This window comes from Sitophilus oryzae, unplaced genomic scaffold (genome assembly GCF_002938485.1).
Source record: "Sitophilus oryzae breed Bouriz unplaced genomic scaffold, Soryzae_2.0 scaffold_1396_pilon_pilon, whole genome shotgun sequence".
NCBI classification, from domain to species: domain Eukaryota; kingdom Metazoa; phylum Arthropoda; class Insecta; order Coleoptera; family Curculionidae; genus Sitophilus; species Sitophilus oryzae.
In genome coordinates this window covers 14,808,877-14,830,696 of record NW_022146055.1, presented here as the reverse complement: position 1 = coordinate 14,830,696, position 21,820 = coordinate 14,808,877, and the positions used below count along the sequence as shown (strand labels likewise).

Sequence of the window (21,820 nt, the reverse complement as noted above, 5' to 3'; positions counted from 1 at the left end):
CTAAACTAATTTTTCTAATAATCTCATGTCAAAACGATAGAGCTCATTTCAAAATATAAAATTTACCCTGCGATGGACAGCCAGCACTGAGGGGGAGGGACATACTTCTTGACGTCTAATCGGAATGGTGGGATGGGCCGTAGTCCAGCATATTCAACCTAGTGTCAGTGTTAGTGAGGTAAGTCTGAACACACACCTGTCCAGTTCTTTCCCATAAAGCTAATTCAGAAATATTTATATCTTTCCAGAACTATGATCGTGTACGCAGCGCGTGTTATTTGTGCATTTAGTCGGTCTGTGTTAGATGTCCTGCTACTAAAAAGTATTTCCAGGTTCTGTCGATCCTGATGACGAGTTAAATGGGATTCTCCAGGGACCGTCCGTAGTTCCTGAGGGACCAGGGGCGTCCTTCTGCCCCCACGGTGTGACGACACTGTTTTTTACGCCGTGTGGCAGGAATCGCCGGTAAAAGGATGTGGAATGGAGGTGAGTTGAATTTATTTGGACTTTCTGAATGCTGGTATCTTTACTGTTCTTCTTTTTATCGTCGTTTCAGTATGCAGATGAAGAGGAAATGTAGAAGAACCATTTCTAAAACATAATTATAACGGTCGCGTGTCGGTTCGTGGTTCTAGGGCTGTTCTAAGGCTTTTCACAGCATTTTAAGGTCACACTTTTTATTCACGATTTTTATAATCAAAGAAAGTATGAATTCTTTGATTATAATCATATACCATAATCCTTTGTATTTTTTGTCGTTTGTAAAAATCACAAGAAATAATAATTTTAATTTTTTTCGAGGTGTCTATTTCTCAAAATATTATTAAAAAACATTTTTTTGCTCAAAGTTTAATGAAATGTGTGCCAGGAAATCGGATCTTCAATTAACCATTTTCTATTTTTCAAGTATTTTTATAATAAAAATTATTGTTTTTTATATTTTAATCTAGTCTCGGTGGTGTTGAATGGAGAGTGCTAAGGTAATTTAGGTTCACAGCCTTTCTTATTTTAGTGTTTTTTGTTTAGTGTTATTAGATTCTTTCTAAAAATCCTAAAGGATATCATTTTTATTTTCTGTAATTTTAAACTAAATTTAATCACTCTATTCTAGTCTCTGTAATGTTGAATCGAGAGTGCTAAGGCAATGGAGATTCCAAGGCTTCCATTGTTTTAGTGTTCTCTTTTTAGCGTTATTTGGGATTAGCAAGGTTCTTTTCAAAAAATTCTAGTGGACATAATTTTTATTTTCTGTAATTTTAATCTAAATTTCAAACAATAACCACTCTATTCCAGTCTCTGTAATCTAAATAATAAAAGCTTTCTGTAGGGCATTGTCATAGGATTAAATCTTATTTTTTCTATCATAATTTTACTATTTTTTAATTATTCTCTAATTGCAGTTACACTTAAAAAAAAGTGTGAGGTATCATGTTTCTTAATAAACTTGTACGTTTATACTAAAACCATTCATAATATTTTTAATTTTATTCATGTTTAATATAATAAAACTTAAATTTGATAATTTTAAAAAAAACTCAAATTTTCCTCGTTTATTATTATTCAATCTCCAAAGTTCTCTATACAGATTTATTTCGTTAAAGACACCTTAAATCTTTCTTGTCACCTATAGTAGTAAATCTATAATTTTTGTGGCCTTGAGATGTCCGATGTGCAAGGTCTCAGTCGTAGTACCTTCTTCACTAACTGTTGCCTTAAGGTACTTTTGTCCTTAAGGCTGTTTCTGAGGAGGCACGACGATTGGTGCAGGTCTGGAACGAAGATTTTCTGGAAAAGGACAGTAGGATGGAGAACATGGAACGAGATAAAATCAGGTATGTTATAAGATTTATTTCTTTTTTTATTATTTTCAACTAACGTATTTTTTCTGTTGTTTCAGGTTAGTGAGCGTATATTTTGTGTACAAGGGATGCACATCGTGGGGAGTGCTCTGCAAAAACCGTGAGTTTTTTTAATACATTTTTCCTGGTTATTTTTCTTGGTTTATTTGGTTGTTCGTTTATTTTCCCGGAGATGGCGTGAGCGCGGTCCTGCAGGAGCTAAAGTCACCTGTGGGGCCCCTCACAGAAGCGAAGCAGAGTGTCGAGGCGACCTCTACCGGGGCTAAAGTCCCCTGTATGAGCGTACTCACAGAAGCACGTTGGGTTGAGTTCCGCAGGGGCTAACGTCCTCTGTGGAGTCTCCTCACAGAAGCAAAGAACATGCTTTCCTCTCGAAAGCAGCAGAGGTCCATTGGGTTGTTATGTCTATCGGTATTTTTATTGGGTTGTTATGTCTATCGGTTTTTCTTAAGAGTCTCTTTGATGTTCTTCTAGCTCTGTTCATATTATCTAACTTTTAGGTAATTTTCTTTAACTTCTTAATTTTTTTAACTCACTTATTTAATTATTACTATTTTAGAGTAAACACATGTCAATATCTAGCATTTCGATAACTATGTTTAATACAAATAGTCTAAATTTTCTAAATTTATTATTATATTTCCAATTCAAGTTCAGATATAATTCAAGGCCCCAGAAAAAAGAAACCAGGTTTTTTAAGTTGTTTATTAGAGATATATTATGTAGTAGAGACTTTCTAGGTCAGTACCTATTAGGTATTAGTATTTTCTGTAATTTTAAACTAAATTTAATAGAATAATCATCATATTCTAGTCTCTGTCAATGTTGAATCGAGAGTGCTAAGATAATGTGGATTCCAAGTCTTATTGTTTTAGTGTTTTCTTTTTAACGTTATTTGGGATTAGATTCTCTCTGATTTAAACTATTTCAAAAAAAACTTTTATTAACTATAATTAAAATCATTCTTCATATTATCTTAGTCAAATTGAAATCTAGAGAATGTCTAACAGATATTTTTATTTTCTTAAATTATACACGTTTAATTTAAGGTAATTCTCTATAACTTCCTATTTTTTTAACTCGCTTTCTTTTACTTATTACTACTTTAGAGTAAACGCATGCCAATATCTAAGCATTTCAATAACTAAATTTTCAATACAAATAGTCTAAATGTTTTAAATTTATTTTTGTATTTTCAATTAAGTTCAGGTATGATTCTAGGGTCTAGAAAAAGGAATCGAGTTTTTTTATTAGTGCAGTAGAAATTTTTAGGACTTTTTGAGGTCATCATTAGTTCAAGTTTAAATTTTTGAAGTCCAAAACCTAACAGGGTCATATCTAAGTCTGGTTTATTTTCTTAAGAGTAGGTCTTGGCGATCTACAAAGACTGATAGAGCCTCTATGAGCTTCCAGTTTGAGTCGACATCTTCAGATGATTTTTGTAGGGTTCTTGTGTCTTATAGGTTCGCGTTGGTTGAAGATATACTTTATTTGAAGCTGTATACAACAGGTCAGAGTCATGTCGTAGCCAAATTGAGGTCTACACAATCTCTATGTATATGGTAGCCTTTTTTTGTTACTATTTGCTCATGTTCAGTGTTTCAATTTTTTTAGCTCCAAGCTCTCCAGGGACTAACGTTCTCTGTATGAGCTGCACTGTAGGTTTTGTGGATTGGTTGTTGCATATCCTTTTTTTCAGGGCGCTATATGTGGAATTTTTGGGAGGGTAGTGTTGAGTGCTGGGTGAAGATATGAGACAGATTTTGAGTGTGAAAAAAATATTGAGTGTAAAAAATATATAGTGATATATACTACAGGTAAGACAGGGAGACGCGATATACCCAAAGCTGTTTACAGCAACACTAGAAGAAATCTTCCGTCAACTGGACTGGACCAATAAAGGATTAAAAATAGATGGGGAATATCTTAACAATTTAAGATTTGCTGATGACATAGTCCTAATTGCCAATAGTCCTGAAGAACTGCAAGCCCAAATTAACGAACTAAATACAGCCAGCACTAAAGTAAGTCTCAAAATTAATGTATCTTCTACAAGCAAAAACTAAACTAATGTACGGGGGGTGTCCCACTAAGAATAGCTCTCGGCTGTATCTCGGAAAGTATTAGCCGTAGGGCTTACGGAAAAAAAATATAACTAAAGGAGCTATGAGAAATTGCTGGAAATTATTTTCAAGTTTGTAAAACGGCCGCTAGGTGGCGTAACTGCTATGGAAAATAAGAAAATAGATTTTTTACAGAATTTTGCCTAGATAATGGGTACTATTAATAATAGTTTCATAATCTTCAGTAAATTTTGGATTTTTTTTGTTAGAACCATTTTCCCCTATCTGCTAAAATAAAGTGGTGGGGGAAGGTGAGATCTATCTTTATTTAAATGTTAATAACTCCGGACTGGATGATCAGGATCCAACAGACGAGGGCTCGTTTAAAAGAGCGTTTCTTACTCTATATTATACCATAAAAATAATAATAATAAGGCTTTAAACGTAGACGCTAGGGGGCGCTTTCTTACAATTTAACAAACATAGCGCGTTTTTTCAAAAAAATTAAATACGATAGTATGTGTTATTTTAGCTGATAGTAAAGAGTAGTAAAAGGTTAAAAAGTCAGCGAAAACCGCATCTTGATATCTTCTTTCAAACCGAAGATATTAGCAAAATTATAATAAATACCAAAAAATAAGACCTTAATTACCTTATTTTTACAATACAGTATCAGTAGCCCTCTTGATTAGGCCCATTCTAACAAAAACATAAGATAGAAACAGTTATTTTATTTTAAAATCGACGAAATACCAGAATACCATAATACCAGATGTATTAATATCTAATATTTAAGATATTAATAATTGTGATAATAGTGAACAAGAAACTATGATTCAGTGAAGTCATGGTGGGCTTTGGAAAAAAGTTGCTTTTCGCGTAATAGTATAAACGTCAAATTGTTATTAGATCAACATTTTGATAGTCTTATTAGCAGCGTTTTTTTATCGTTTAAATGCTTTTAAAGTAGTTGAAGTTGTTGGCATTTTGAAAAGCAATCAAAAGATAAAAAAAACGCTGCTAAGACTATCAAAATGTTGATCTAATAACAATTTGACGTTTATACTATTACGTCAAAAGCAACTTTTTGCCAAAGCCAACCATGACTTCACTGAATCATCGTTTCTTGTTCACTATTATTAATATCTTAATTATTAGATATTAATACATCTGATATTATGATATTCTGGTATATCGTCGATTTTAAATAAACTAACTGTTTCTATCTTATTTTTAGGTTAGAATGGGCATAATCAAGAGGGCTACTGATACCGTGTTGTAAAAATAAGGTAATTAAGGGCTTATTTTTTTGTATTTATTACAATTTTGCTAATATCTTCGGTTTGAAAAAAGATATCAAGATACGGTTTTCGCTGACTCTTTAAGCTTTTACTGCTCTTTACTATCAGCTGAAATTACATATACCATTGAATTTAATTTTTTTGAAAAAACGCGCAATGTTTGTTAAATTATAAGACAACGTCCCCTAGCGTCTACGTTCAAAAGCTTATTATTATTGTTTATATGGTACAATATAGAGTATGAAACGCTCTTTTAAACGAGCCCTCGCTTGTTGGATTCGGATCATCCAGTCCAGAGTTATTAATATTCAAATAAAAACAGATCTAACCTTCCCCCACCACTTTATTTTGGTAGATAGGGGAAAATGACTCTAACAAAAAATATTCAAAATTTACTGAAGATTATGAAGCTGTTACTTATAGTACACCTTATCTAGGCAAAATTGTGTAAAAACTCCATTTTATTATTTTTTGTTGCAGTTGCGCCCCCTAGCGGTCGTTCTATAAACTTGAAAATAATTTCCAGTAATTTCCTATAGCCTCTTTAGTTATAAATATTTTTTTCCACAGCCACTACGGCTAATACTTTCCGAGATACAGCCGAGAGCTATTCTTAGTGGGACACCCTGTACAATGAACTAGTAGACAGAAAAGATATTCTAATAAATAGCAGAACACTAGAAATAGTAGAAGATTAAATATATTTCGGACAACTAATACAGAGCTCGGGATCTCTACCACCAGAAATCAACAGAAGAATTAAGTTAGCATGGGGTACTTATAATTCAAATCCAGAATGTCACTTTATCTAAAGAAGAAAACATTTGACCAATGTGAACTACCAGTCATGACCTAGGCAGGCGAAACCTGGACAATTAAAACGAACATTATAAGGAATCTGCAGGTCGCACAACGCTCAATGGAACGAAATATGCTGGGAATAACCGAGACAACCCATAAAAGAATAGAGTGGATACGACAAAAGACCCTCAAAAGTCAAATCCCTCAAGTGGCAATAGGCAGGATACCTGACAAAAAGGACGGACAATAGATGGGCCAGAAAAATTACATGATACCCACAAGGAATTAAGAGACATATTAGGAAATTAGCAAGGATAACTTGAGCTCGCATAGCCAACAATAGACAACAATGAACCCAACTACAAACAAAGAGATTATCTAAATATGTGAGGAAAGCTACACCATAGTGTTTGTTGAACAATCTGTTGATGATAACTACAGGTAAGAAAGTATCTTCTTACAGCTTCATAATTTTCTAGATTTTTAAATATGTTTCTTTTATTTTTTAGATAAAATCATCTGCATTGAAACTGAAGTATACAAATAAAATATATTGCATGTCTAAGTAAGAAATTTTATGAAAAAAAAACGTATAAATATGTGGCAAATTTGTGATTTATTTTGGTAAACTATAATATTATTATAAGAAAAAAATCTAGTTTATAATTATATTTGTATTTTTATAGTCATTATATCAATACTAATACTTTTTTTCTTTTTTGTATCAAACTTCTAGGGAATATTTATCGGAAATCTGATTCTAATTATATATTCCTTCGCCATAACGTGAAGAAAATCTTGGAAAATGGAAAAATCTTAGACAAGGAAAGAGAGGGGACGGGTAACATGCATATTCTCCCGTGATCGGATAGTGAGGCCAAAATTCGATCGGCGGCCATACTTTGGTGACAAGATTTCGAGGTGACACCGAGCGAATTTTTATGCTTTTTGTGACAACTGTTTTGTTTTAAATTTTTAAACTGTGTTATTTAGTATGGTGAGATGTTCAGAGTATGGCTGCAAAGGCCGAAGCGAGAAAAAAGTGGCTGGAATTACATTTCACAGGTAAAAATCGATACACAACTTTTGTTATGTGGTCATAAAATGTACATTTTTTCATTATAGCAGTAAAAATATGTAAAATGCTTTTAATATGTCTTGTACCACATCCAAACCAAACTATTTTTAATAATTCCAAGTAGTATTTTCAATATCCTGTATTATAATTAATGTTTGAAACTATAAATATTGCTACACAGACCGGATTTCACCAGTGACGTAGGGAATTATAATCAGAGAAATACAATTTCTGCAATAAACATATTTTTATATATTTTACATGTAAAAAAATGTATAAAGTATTGTTATCAAATAAGTAAAATAATTGTAAACTATAAAAAATGAAAAATTCTAGTGATAAAAAATCTATATGTATAGTTATATAAAACTTAAATTTACCTGCCAAGATTTGTTGGGGGTGGACAAACTTGTGGTGGGCTACTTGTTACTACATACATATATCTTTTTAAATATTCTTTCAAAAAATTTGCTAATTTAAGTGTATAATAATAGTTTCAGTGAGTAATTAATAAACATTTAAAAATAAATAAAATAACACAAAGCTTCTAGAATTGTTTTATTTTTGTGTGAATAAATTCGGATATTCTTAAAAATAGGATATTCTTATGATTGAAGGTAACAAATATTAAAAATTACAATATTCATTGACTCCGTACGCAAGTGTGAAGGGTAATGGCCAGATTCATTATTATACCGTATGGTCAAAAAAAAACGACATCCTTTTGGCTTGTAAATGACGATCGACGACATTCCCCATATAATTTTCATATAAAATGACAGCGATCTTTATTTCATAGCCATCGCTGACGCCGTCTTTTTCGATGTCTTTTGTATAGTTTTATGTCATTTTATATGTAGAATTATATGGGGAATGTCATCGATCGTAATTTACAAGCCAACTGGACGTCGTTTTTTTTCGATTATACGGTATAATAAATGAATCTAGCCAATCTCTCTTCACACTTGCTTACAGATTCAATATTCAATGAATAATGTAATTTTTAATATTCATTTGTGAAATTGTCATGTCCAAACAAACAAGACGCCGTTTTTTTCGATCATACAGTATATATGTATATACACGTTTAAAATATATGTTATTACATTATTTTTTATTTAATTATCCATTATACACACGTTAATAAAAAATAATTGTCTTGATAATCAATCCACTGTGACTGTTAAATAAATTTTGCATTATCGACTTAGATATTCTAATATTATAAAGGTGAGACTATAAAATACAAAATTGTACATGCATTACTCAAAAATGAACGATATATTAGTTTACGTTTTACTAAATATTTTGCACCGTCTAGGTACAAGCTAATTTCTGATGCTACGCCATTGGAGAATTTCGCGTGGTGACAACTTGCCTCACTTTTAGCTGCGGTGTTACCTGTCCCCTCTCTTTCCTTGTCTAAGGGAAAGATATTTATTTTTTTTCATTTGTTAATTTTTGATGTATTAGATTTTCTTTTACCTGCTATTTTTTCAAAGGTTTTAGAAATGCAGTAAAAAATTGGTACTTTTAGACTAGGGTATATAGATTATGTTAAAAACTAACATCTTATTTTTTTTGTAATATAAACGCAAATCCATGCTGTACAAGTTGAAATTATTGATATTATTGTCCAAAAAGACTTAAAATACCAAAAAAAATATTCTATGGCACAAAATAAGTCACAAATGATTTTTCTAACGTTGAATTTTACTTTTGCAAGTTTAATATAATTTGTTTTTTACTGAAAATAATTCCAACATAACTTGCAAACTGGCAACATCGTCGATGTGCGCATGTGTAGTATATGTGACTATTTGCAGCAAGTAATCCCTTCAAGGTCAGCCACCGAATCCACACCTTTTTCGAAATTTTTTTCAATTTTCTTCAAATAAATAATTTTGGTACCCCCCTATCAACAAAACAAAAATAGTGCCAGACCAAATGACATAAACAGACCAACATTTATTTGAAATATCAACTGTAAATGTAAATTTTGGTATTAAAAGTAGTTTTAAAAGATGAATATCCAATATAGGTATCCCTCTGGGTATCCCTAAATATATCAATCCCGTAATCAATATTTGATTTTTTTACTAGTGGATTACTTGATATATAAAATTAATCTTCTACTTGAATAGAAGAATAATACGAAACTAATTCTAGTAATTACAACGTTTAGTAGTATTCCTAAATACCTATCTTGTATTTATTACAATCATATTTAAAAATTATTAATTTAAAAGTTGCGGTTTAAATATGTGACATTGTTCAGTTCAAAACAACCAATCAGAAAGCAAGTTTAACACATATTCAGATAGAGGTTAGAGGTTAAGATCTGTGGTTAAGATTTATTTTGGTAAAAAACCCGTTGCTTTTTTTGTTAATTTGTTTAATCACTACGAAATTGGACATTGTGTAAATATTGTACTTAAATATAGTTTTAAAATATAACTAGGATATGTATGAAAATGTTACTAAAGTGAATAGTTTAATTGTTTTATAAGATTTATAAGAAACGATATACCTACTCAAATACTTTATATTCAGTATTAACATTAGGTCCTGAAAATGGAGAATATAAAAGACGATGATGAAGAGCATGCCAGTGAAGAAGGTATTCGTAAAAATATTTTTATATTTAATTTACACAAACATTGTTTACTTAAATTGCATTTGCAGGATCGATTGATGTTGCAACTGTCTTTCGAAATATATATTGTTCGTGTGATATTGATGGTACTGATTCAGTTCCTGTATCAAGGTTGATAGAATTTATTCATCCGTTTATGATAGAAGATTTGTAAGTCACTGATTGAAAATAATTAGTTTTTTAAAACCAACAGGATATTTTTTTTAAATAATTAACTCATGCTCTGAAAAAAAAACAATAACAGATGTTTCTGGTTTGAAATGTTCACCCAATTTTTGTTATAAAATATGCCTGCAGTGGTAAACCATACTAAAAATATTTTTGGTAATAAGTATACAGGATGATTCAAACATATTTTTAAACTAACATTGTAATTTTTAAATTGAATGCTATATATTTTTTAGCTCATTGCAGTGGATTTGCCATTAAATTAACATTTCAAAAATATATTATACAAGGGTTTTTTGAAATATATCCATTATTGGACAAATTTTTTGCACATAAAGCTCTCCCAAAATATTAAATACCAAATTACTTATATTTTTTAATTGAAAATATTTTATAATTGTGTTTGTTTCAAAACTAGGTATATTAGAGAAACATTATAATATATTATACCATATGATGGAAAAACTGCAATGACATCCAGTTGGCTAAATTTAGTATTATAGGATGTATTGCAGGAAATTATATTTTAACTTCCACAGGGTGGCTCAAAAAAGTATGAGTATTAAGCTTCCCTTCTGATCACTTTACACAATCCTAAAATATTATTAAATATGTTTTGACAGTCTAAGAGTTAATTGACTTATTCTAAGTTTTTTTATACAACTGCAAAATTTTAATACCCTTTTTATACATTTTAGAAACTGTCCTGATAATGGGAATACATTTCTCGAAAGCTTGACAAATTGAAATAGTAGTTTTATTAGCCTATGTGATGATTATTGACTGCGTCCTCACTAAAATTGGTTTTTTTTAAGATTCAGAGATCAGTATTAATAATTTAATAAAAAAATCAATTTTTTTAAAAAAATATTAAAAATATAAGAAATGTCCTGAAGTCAAAACAATACTAGGTATTTACTATAGCTGGTCTGTACTTACTTTCCTATAAATATCGTAATCTTAAACTACAGAGGGTGTTTAAAATTCTATGCTAAACTTCATAAATATGAAATAGTTTTTCATAACACTCTGTGTATTATTCCTCTGTTAGATAGAGATTTAAAAGATCAACATTTTTTGTATTTAAAGTATTTTAAAAATTTTAACGGATTTGCGGATATTCGTAATTATATTATTACATATAGGTTGTTCAACAGTTCTTTGAAATAAAAACAAAAATGCAATAAATTTGGGAAACCGCTAAAAATTTTAAAATATGTACTTTAAATACAAACAATGTGTTTTTTTATTTCTCCCACTAATAAAGATATAATATAGAAAGTGTTTCATTTACTTAAAAAAATCGTAGAAAAATTATTTTCTATTTAAAAAGTTTGGCATAGAATTTTTAACAGCCTGTATTGTAAGATTACATTTATAGCACACTAAGTACAGAACAATTATAGTAAATTCCTAAAATAGTATAGTTTTGATTTCAGGACATTTCTTGTATTTTTAATATATTTTTTAAAAAAAGGCCGAAAAATATTTTTTTTATTATTTATTTATTAATATTTCTGAAAGTATCAAAAGATATTTAATAATATCTTAGGATGGTGTAAAGGTGAAGTCATCAGAAAGGAAGCCAAAATTGCAATACAGGGTGTTCCATTTAAAAAAAATCATTCCGATCCACTCATTTTTTTTGAACCACCCTGTAGAAGTTAAAATATTTCCTGAAATGCATCCTAATACATATGTACTTTAGGATTGTACAGGGTGTCCCACTAAGAAGAGCTCTCGGCTGTATCTCGGAAACTATTAACCGTAAGGCCTATGGAAAAAAATATTTATAATTAAAGGGGCTATGAGAAATTGCTGGAAATTATTTTCAAGTTTGTAAAACGGCCGCTAGAGGGCGCAACAGCTGTGGAAAATAAGAAAATAGAATTTTTACAGAATTTTGACTAGATAATGGGTACTATAAATAATAGCTTTATAATCTTCAGTAAATTTTGGATTTTTTTTGTTAGAACCATTTTCCTCTATCTGCTAAAATAAAGTGGTGGGGGAAGGTTATATCTGTTTTTATTTAAATGTTAATAACTCTGGACTGGATGATCGGAATTCAACAAACGAGGGCTCGTTTAAAAGAGCGTTCCTTACTCTATATTGTACCATAATAATAATAATAATAAGCTTTTGAACGTAGACGCTAGGGGGCGCTGTCTTACAATTTAACAAACATTGCGCGTTTTTTTCAAAAAAATTAAATACGATAGTATATGTAATTTTAGCTGACAGCGAAAACCGCATCTTGATATCTTCTTTCAAACCGAAGATATTAGTAAAATTATAATAAATACCAAAAAATAAGCCCTTAATTACCTTATTTTTACAACACGGTATCAGTAGCCCTCTGATTATGCCCATTCTAATAAAAAATAAGATAGAAAGAGTTAGTTTATTTTAAAATCGACGATATACGATATACCATAATACCAGATGTATTAATATCTAAGACGCCCTGTACTTAAACAAAATTCCTCAGTTTTTTATTTTAGGAGCTACAGATGCCAAACGCGCTATTCCCGGACCCTGTATACGTCCAACATAATTGCAAATTTTAGTAAAAATATAAAACTCTAAAATAATGTTTCAACCACCCTGTATACTGACAAACATATTTACGCTACCGTTGTTCGCATATTTTATCAAAAACTCGAGTGAAAATCGTAATAGAGCTTTTTAGTTAAAATTTTATTTTAGAAATGCATTGGAAGAGTTGAAAAAATCATTAGATCCAGAAAATAAAGATATTGTTGTTACTAGTGAAAGATTTTACGATGTGATTAACCAGTGGAGTCGAAAAATTGCAGCAGGATCACCGCCTGATGATTTTTACCCTTCTAAGTATTGCGTTGTAAATGCTTTATTATTGTATCGCTTTAGCATTTAATGTTTTAGTCCCATAATTGCAATTGATGATACTCAATTACCTTACACTCATTCTACACCTAGGACCAGTTTAGGTGACAAACTATTAAAATGCAAAGACCTCCTTAATTTGTCCAACATGTCTGGTTATAGTTTGTCCACTAGTAGGCTAGATACAACAAATCATAGTAAGACGAGTTCTATTTCAGCATTAATATGCGTTAATATAAAACATTTGCCAATAAAAATACAATCTTTTTTATAGCTGATATTGAAAAAACCGCTCTAGAGGAAGAGGTGAAAAGATTGGAACGTCAATTATTGAAACTAACAAACGAACTGACAATCACGAAGCAGCAATTAACAGCTTCTGAAGAACAAAATGATGTATTACAACAAAATTTTGACAGATTAAATAAAAAACTACATTGGTAAGTATACCTAGTGGTTTACAATTTTTATTATGTACCATATACAGGGTGTCCGGAAATTAATGCAACAAAATTTGGTCATAGATTCTTGAAAAAAAAATATAGGTGACCCGTATTTTTTATTTTTTGGCCAGTGGCCCCCCTTTTCGGATTTCCAGCCCCCTGAATTTCGCCCCTAAAAAGAGTTTTTTTTAATATCTCAGGGCCCTGTTGGACGAAAATCACTAAATTTGGTACACGTTGTTTTACCATAAAATGACATTTTTTGATGCTATTACCTTTTTTTTATTTTCATCAGTGGCGCCCCTACGGTATTTAAACTAAATATTATGGAAGAAAAAAATGGTACGCCACTGTTTTTTTTAAATAAAAATTATTTTTAAATCTACATTAAATTTGGAACAAATTTGATCTCTTGACTTTTTTTGGTACGACGCACAGTGCCATTGATTGCCATTTTTGCGGCCAGAACCTTATAAAACAGAAGTTGCTTTTTCAAAAAGTTTTGATGACCATAGAATACAGAAAAGACCTAAATATTATATTATGCACAGAAATAAAATTTCTTGGTTAATTTTTAAATACAATTAATTTTTTGCATTTTTTATAAAAGTACAATACTACTTGACTATTTCTAGCTATATTTTGAAAAAAAACTTTTTCACTGATGCATACTAAATTAATTAATAAATTAGTATAATATAAAAAATAAAATATGCTATTTAACCTTGAGTTTTGTTGAGTGCCCAAAGTTGCCCAATTTATTAGCTGATGTTTTTTGAAAGATTGGACATTACCCTTCATGTATTTGTTACCATCTTGCGCAACTTTGCGCAACTTTAACAAAAATATTTTTAAATGTAAGTATGTCCCTGGTATACTTTCAGTAATAGATACTATAGGTCTTTATGATTTATTTAGATTAAGTTCGTGTGATTTTAATAAAATCTGATACTCATGAATCGCCTGTAATCAAGCACATAGTTAGGGGGTCCAAGGGTCCTAGACCATTCAGTCCCACCCCACCTGAAATCTACAAATTTTGTGGGTTTTAACTGAATTAATGCTTAGATCGAGGCTTAGATAACATACAACTCCCCACTTCTTTTTTATCTTTTTAATGAAACAACATGGAGATTTGAAGTAAGGCAATATGTAGTAGTATGACATAAGCAGTATGTAGTCTAAATATGACAGTTTAAAATTTCAAGATGGCGGCTTAACTTATTAAAATATCCGCACGTAAATTCAAACTATGATATGTACTAAAATAATGAACCGATTTTAAAAATTTAAGCATTTAAACAAATTATTTTTAACTAACCTAACCTAACACATTACATTACCCTGAATTTCAAATCTTTTAGTTGCTCTAATCCAAAAATAGAAGGAGAAAAAAAAATTCCGGCACCCAAAACCACCCTTCCCCAGAAATGGTTATTAAAATTAATTTTTAGATGCTTGCCTGTAATAGGTACTCGAAAAATCTAGCCCATACTTTTTTGATTACGTGCCGACTACTCATTTTGAGACATGTGAGACCACGATTGAAAATAATTATTTTTTTACTTCTTCAAAACTAGAATCCAAAAACAATATTTATTTTTTTATCAAAGTTGTTGGTTACATACGGATAAAAAAATATATCAAACAGACCGATAAACAGACAGACAGACACACAGACATGCCACAAAACAACAATATTCGAAATGGCTTGCAAGGCAAAAGTGTAAAAGTTTTGTCATCCGGGTATTTTTTCTCACATTATATTGATGAGCTAATATGCTGGGTATATACGTGAAGTATAATTTAATTAACTAAAATTTTGAAGATTGACTACCTAGAAATTCAATTAAGCAAAAACTGTTAAATTCTATATATTTTTGGTTGATCCATATATCTTTGAAGGTTTTGGCCAACGATTCTTCAATCGGTCCCACCGTGCGACGCACCGTTTACGCGTAAAAAAATAAAAACCATTTTCATACACGACCAAATCGCTAAAATTTTAATCTAAATTTTCATAGCAAAATTTAAAAAACGGCAATTTGGGTTTTTGGATATTCTGGTTCGCACCTAGGTAATAAAAACAAGATTTTGGAAAATAAAAAATTATTTTAAACTTAAGTTGCCGTTTTAAAAATTTTGACATAAGTCGTCCGTGTGAGTGTACCCTAAATCGACTCTTAGGGTACACTCACACGGACGACTTTACAGCGACGTTTCGCCTTCTTTTTCCAAGCAAAAGCCACAACAGTGCTTTTTGACTGAATCAAAAATTTAGTTGTGGTTCGGCTGTCGTCCATCAACTCACACGGGCGACTTCTGGACGACATTTTTGTCGCGCAGTTGTGGTTGTAACGTCGTCGATAGCTGCGACCACAGCTGCGATAGACTAAACACCGTTTTGTCGTTGGAAAGTGGTCCGTGTGAGCGTAGCCATAACTACGTAGAATGAGCAGTGTGTGTCAATAAATTTTACACTTTTGCCTTTTTTTGGACAACAGCACGATACAGAGTTTCGAACCGGTCACCCGTCCATCCACTAGTATCGCCTTACGTCGCTTAACTTCGGTGTTCTAATGGGAACCGGTGTTTCGACGTAGCTGGGCCGTTGTCCTTAGATAGATATAGTTCTTATTAGATCAACATAACAAGATATTTGTCATATTTACATCAGGTTTACTTTGCATAAGCGAATAATCTTTTAGAGGCCAGTGGCGTAGCGTGGCATGAATACAAGAGGATGTAATAAATAACTGCAATTAACATTTTACCAACATTTTTCAATCATTTTACAAATAAAGTTTTTTTCGTCTTTTTTATTAAAGTCTTTAATTTTGAAGTTGCAAAAATAAAAATACAAAAAATGTAACAGGTTAAAAAAATAATCAAACCAATTTAAAAAAAGAACTAAATTTAGCTAAAAAACAAAGCTGTGAACGTATCTGTTAGATTCTAAATTTTAAAATTAAGATCAATTCTTCTAGTATGCATATTTAAGAAAACTTTTATTACATTTTCTTCAAATGAAGGAGACGAACGCATACTCTCTATTATGGAATCTCTTTTTAACGGATATCTTGTATAATTATACATACATATATTACGAATTTTTGCAGCGAGCAACAAATTAACGAAGATTTGCAGAAAGAAATTGACAGAAAAAACAGTGAAGAACTGAAAGAAGAAGTAAACACTCTAAAAGAGACGATCGACACCTTAAAAAAGAACCTGTTGCAGTCAGAAAAAGACAATCTATATTTTAAAAGTCAAATTAGTGAAGTTGAGGAAGAGGTAACTAACTCTAACTGCGAATTTAACGAACTAAAAATTTTATATACGTTTTTTTTAGAAAGCCGAGTTGGAAAAAAATAACGGGATACTGACCAAACAAAATCAAGAGTGCTTGAGGGAGATAGCTAATGTTAGGGCCAATTTGGAATCTAAGGAAGAACAAGTTTCTGTAATCCAAAAGGTTTACGATGAGCTAAATGAACAATATGCCGAACAGAGGGATACTATTGATCAATTGAAACAACGAATTGAGGTAATATTAACTTTATAATATACAATATACCCCTACCAAGAATACAATCAAATAGTAAAATTGTTATTGTCAAATTAAGTAAAATTATTTCCTAATATTGATATTGAACAGTTAACAATATACAGGGTTGTTCACCACATACGACACGGAATATTGTAGCTAAACGATTAGATTTTTACAAATTTTAAGTTTTGGTTTCGTTGAAGGACTATTAGAGGTAGAATTTAAAAATATTTCTACAAGATACAGTGTCCCAAATAGGTAAAAATTATTATAGTTGCATTTTTTAGATGGAACACCCTGTATATTATTCTATTTTTATATTCTACGATTGAAATAAAGGTAAATTTCATTAAGGTTTATCACACTTAAACCTTACCGTTTTTGAAATATTTTCAATTTTATGAAATTGCGCTAAAAATTTTAAGGCTTCATTTCTCAAAGGGTATTGAAGTTTTTAATAGGTACTAAATATTCACTAAAGTTTATTTATTGAGCAGATATTGTTTTGCAATAATAACAATACTACCACCTTATACAGAGTGTTTAAAAATTTATATTAAAAAATTACTAGCTTTAAACGGCAATAAGTTGTTTAATTTAAATGGAACACCCTATATATTTTAGGAGAATCAGATGCACAATTTAATTGTCTGTCAAATTGTATTACACCATATTTTACATACCTCTTCAAGTTTTCGTAGAAAATGCATTTTCTTAGAATTTAGACCTCATTTATCACTATACCCATGGAATATTGACATCTTAGATTATTTTTAAAGATGTAACACATTTTCAAAAAGTACAGATACTAATATTGAGATGTAGTTCGCTTATTTCATTAAAAGATAAAAAATTGTTTAAATATTTTTTGTTGAAGAGGACCAATTAATATGATCCCAGTATTCAAACTACATTAATTGGCCATTTACATTGATTAATAATAATAATTGCTCCAAATACTAAAAATTGAATTTTGTATGTGTATTAGACCGTGTGGTAAAAAGTAACACCTTATAAATTTTATTTCATTTTTTGACAAATGCTTATTTACAACAACAGAGACGTATATTTTCATAACTTATTATTGTATTGATCCACATTTATTTAGAAAAAAATCATTAATTAAAACAATTAAGTATGTAATTAATTAATTTTTGGACGGAAATAATGGTGGTATATTAATAATAATAGTAATAATTGGTATACTCTTTTACAAAGATTTAAATAGGTAAACAAATAGACTTGCAACATTATTATTTTTACCACCTGTACATTTTTTACATATTATGTTGCTTTAAAAAAACTAAAATGTCAATATTCCATAGGTATAGTGATAAATGAGGTCTAAATTATAAGAAAATGCATTTTCTACGAAAACTTGAAGAGATAGGTAAAAAATGATATAATACATTTTGATAGACAATTAAATTGTGCATCTGATTCTCGTAAAATATATAGGGTGTTCCCTTTAAATTAAACAAGTTATTGCCGTTTAAAGCTAGTAATTATTTGATTTGGTTTGGTTTAGTATTGCAACACTACATCTGATCAATAAATAATCTTCGGTAAATATTTAGTACTAAAACCTTTAATAACCTTGGAGAAATGAAGCCTTAAATTTGTTACTGCAATTTCACAAAATTGAAAATATTTCGAAAACGGTAAGGTTTAAGTGTGATAAACTTTAATCAAATTTACCTTTATTTAAACCGTAGAATCTAAAAATAGAATAATATACAGGGTGTTCCATTTAAAAAATACAACTATAAAATTTTTTGCTTATTTGGGACACTCTGTATCTTGTAAAATTATTTTTAAATTGTACCTCTAATAGTCCTTCATTGAATCCAAAACTTACAATTTGTAAAAATCTAATCATTTAGATAGAATACTTCGTGTCGTATGTGGTGAACAACCCTGTATAAAGTGAAAAACGAAAGTGTAAAACTAGGTACTTAGTTTTGCAAATTATGGGATATACAGGGTGTTTCAAAACAAATGCGAAAAACTTCAGGGGGTGATTCCTTGTTCAAAATAAAGGGTAGTTTGCTTCATAAACGTTGGGTCAAAAGTCAACCATTAGGGAGATATTGCGGTACAAAGATGGCGGAAAAATAATGTTTTTATTTTTTATCTTGAAAACGAAAAGAGATAGACTAATGAAATTTTATGGAAGCATTACTGTTATGAAAACACACTTTCTGGTAATTTTTTAACTTTTTTAAAACGAGTGGAAGGGGTTGAAATAAACTACCCCTATCATTCTTGTTAACGAAATTTAAAGAAAAATCTTATCAAACACATGCAAAAAAATTAATTTGGATAGTTTAGTTTGTTTAGAAACTTTTTTATCTCTTGTATTTTTTTGATAAAACTCACCGATTTGAAATTAAAAAATAAAATGTAAAGCATTACATGTCAGGACAATAAACATTTTCTGATAAAGAATCTAGTGGGCTGCTGTAATTTTTTTAGGAAAAAATTTAGTCGGCCGCTGTTACTTTTTAGGATGTTCCTAATATTATTTTATTTGCCATTACTCTACTGCAATACGTTATTATCTAGATGATTATTATTATCGTTATTATCACTAGATTGTTAATCTAAAAATGTTTTTTGTCCTGTCATGTAATGCTTTACATTTTATTTTTAATTTCCAATCGGTGAGTTTATCATCAAAAACACAAGAGGTAAAAAAGTTTCTAAACAAACTAAACTATCCAAATTAAAGCATTTGCGTGTGTTTGATAAGATTTTTCTTTAAATTTCGTTAACAAGAATGATACGGGTAGTTTATTTCAACCCTTTCCACTCATTTTAAAAAAGTAAAAAAATTACCTGAAAGTGTGTTTTCATAACAGTAATGCTTCCATAAAATTTCATTAGTCTATCTCTTTTCGTTTTCAAGATAAAAAATAAAAACATTATTTTTCCGCCATCTTTGTACCGCGATATCTCCCTAATGGATGACTTTTGACCCAACGTTTATAAAGCAAACTATCCTTTATTTTGAACAAGGAATCACCCCCTAAAGTTTTTCGCATTTGTTTTGAAACACCCTGTATACTTGTTAATTGATTTGTGCGTCTACTCTATTGATTTATTACTTTGAAGTTCTTAACAAATAACTTTATCAAAAAAATCCTATGGGTATTTCCCCATTGTAAGAAAATCTACTTTTTGTTTCAGATTCTAAGCGAAAACAAAGTAACCCTCGAAAAGGTCTTGAAGAACAAATTATCGATATCTGGAAGCTTATCGTCAGGTCTAGGTAATTCTAATATTTCTAATGCACCCCCGTCATCTGTAACTTCGCCCTATGAAAATTGCGGTTGTCCATGTCATAGCCCTAGTAACGTACACCACCAATGCGGCTCCCAAGTTAAATCTTCTGCGATTCGAAAAATGGTCTTGCTCAAAAATACTACTACGCCATTTTCGCCTTCTTCTCCGGACGAAACTTCACCGGTATTTTCTACAAACGGTTTCGACAAAGGTAAGCATTGTTTTGGGTCGTCACTATTGCATTTTTGCAATTTAAAGCTCCGACTACACATGAAGTTTCACCTGTCAGTTAAAACGGATGGCCAACTAGAGAACTAACTACAGTGCTGCCGTCTTATCACCGTCTAGATATAAAATATAACGACTGAAATCTAGCGTACATGTTACAGTAAAATTTGGAAATCACTGATTGTTAACAATTACCGGTAAAAGCTCACATTCACTGATTTACTAAGACTACGCCGGTAAAAGTTCAACAGCTATTCTTAAACCAACTTTTACTAGTGAATGCTAACATTCCCTGGACGATAGTTAACGTGGTTACCACATGTTATAAAATATAAGGATAAATAAGGATAAGTTGAATAATACGCGGCAATATAAGGATAACATTAAATTAGGCTAAACGTTGGCAACGTTGACAAACATCTGGCGTAAATTCGCTTTACTTTTTTAGGTTTTTTTTTGTTGTTATCTATAATTGTTTTGTTATCGTTGTTGAAAGTGCTGTGCGGTATTTTCCCTATGGAAGAAATTTTCTGTGAAAAATTAAGGTAAACTAAGCACTCGCAAGAATGTAATAGTGCTTGTTTTTCATTTTTGCAATATAATGAAGTCATAGCAAAAGTTAAGCGTGCAAGAGAAAAAGATATTAAGGAACCTAGTGACTATGAACTTATTAAACGTTTTGATATGTTTAAAGTAGCGATTTGAAAAAACGAATAACTCCCGAGGTTGAAGAAAATTCGGGCATACTCTATTTTGTCCACGATGAAGAAGTTTAATAAAAAAAGCCTTATACCAACAAATAATCTTATGTTTATGAATGTTTTTTTTTTAATTGTTTTACACGCTTTAAAATGTTTACTATATTTTCCCTTTTAATATTTAGAAGGTTCTGTCGTTATTTTCTATATTTTCAATAAATACTAAAGAAGTAAATTATAATTTTAAGATATGTGAATCACCTTGAATATTTAGGTGATCTAATATTCTTAAAAGTTTTATTTGTTCTAACTTCCGCCGACATTCTTCCTCACCACACTCGCTCTGTACAATAAAATATCTTTTACTGGCAACCTTTAATATCTTTTTACTTTCACTATAGTGATGTTAGAAATTATAAGGAAAAGCAGGGGCGGATACAGAAATTTATTTTAGGGGGATCCAAATAAAAAAGTAATGTAGAATATGCTTATTTGTGCGCCAATTTTAACCCAAAAGGCTAATGTTTAACCCAATCTGTAGATCTTAGGGGGGGCCCGGGCTCCATAGGCTCCCCCTCTGTATCCGCCACTGAGGAAAATTGAAAAATCTCTTTAAAATACCACATTCGCTGGTCCAATGCGTAATTGTTACCATTTCCTAGTGAATGTTAACAATCACTGAATTTCCGACTTTCTCTGTAGCATATATACACTGGAAGTTTTACCTGCAGTTTTATCTAATACCGGGTGCGTCTCAAAAGTGGCTTACTCCTATAACTTTTTTATTTTTTTAGATAGCGCGTCCGTTTTTTTCGTCGACAA

General features: G+C 30.6%; 1 protein-coding gene across 4 annotated transcripts in view; it reads left to right on the top strand.

Annotated features, from left to right (window-relative positions):
- Positions 1-9,420: 9,420 nt before the first annotated feature.
- LOC115876088 (myosin-11-like) overlaps positions 9,421-21,820 on the top strand; it is a 38,100-nt gene continuing 25,700 nt past the window's right edge. For 3 of the 4 annotated variants that reach the window (XR_004049092.1, XM_030891787.1, XM_030891785.1), the window contains exons 1-8: positions 9,421-9,722; positions 9,788-9,908; positions 12,636-12,779; positions 12,834-12,991; positions 13,069-13,234; positions 16,357-16,531; positions 16,590-16,784; positions 19,977-20,283. Coding sequence is in view for 3 of the 4 variants with exons in the window: in XM_030891787.1 (XP_030747647.1) it covers positions 9,677-9,722; positions 9,788-9,908; positions 12,636-12,779; positions 12,834-12,991; positions 13,069-13,234; positions 16,357-16,531; positions 16,590-16,784; positions 19,977-20,283 (1,312 nt within the window). In the remaining variant the exon portion in view is untranslated. The remainder of the gene's footprint in view (positions 9,723-9,787; positions 9,909-12,635; positions 12,780-12,833; positions 12,992-13,068; positions 13,235-16,356; positions 16,532-16,589; positions 16,785-19,976; positions 20,284-21,820) is intronic. The other variant, XM_030891786.1, reaches the window with a different exon arrangement.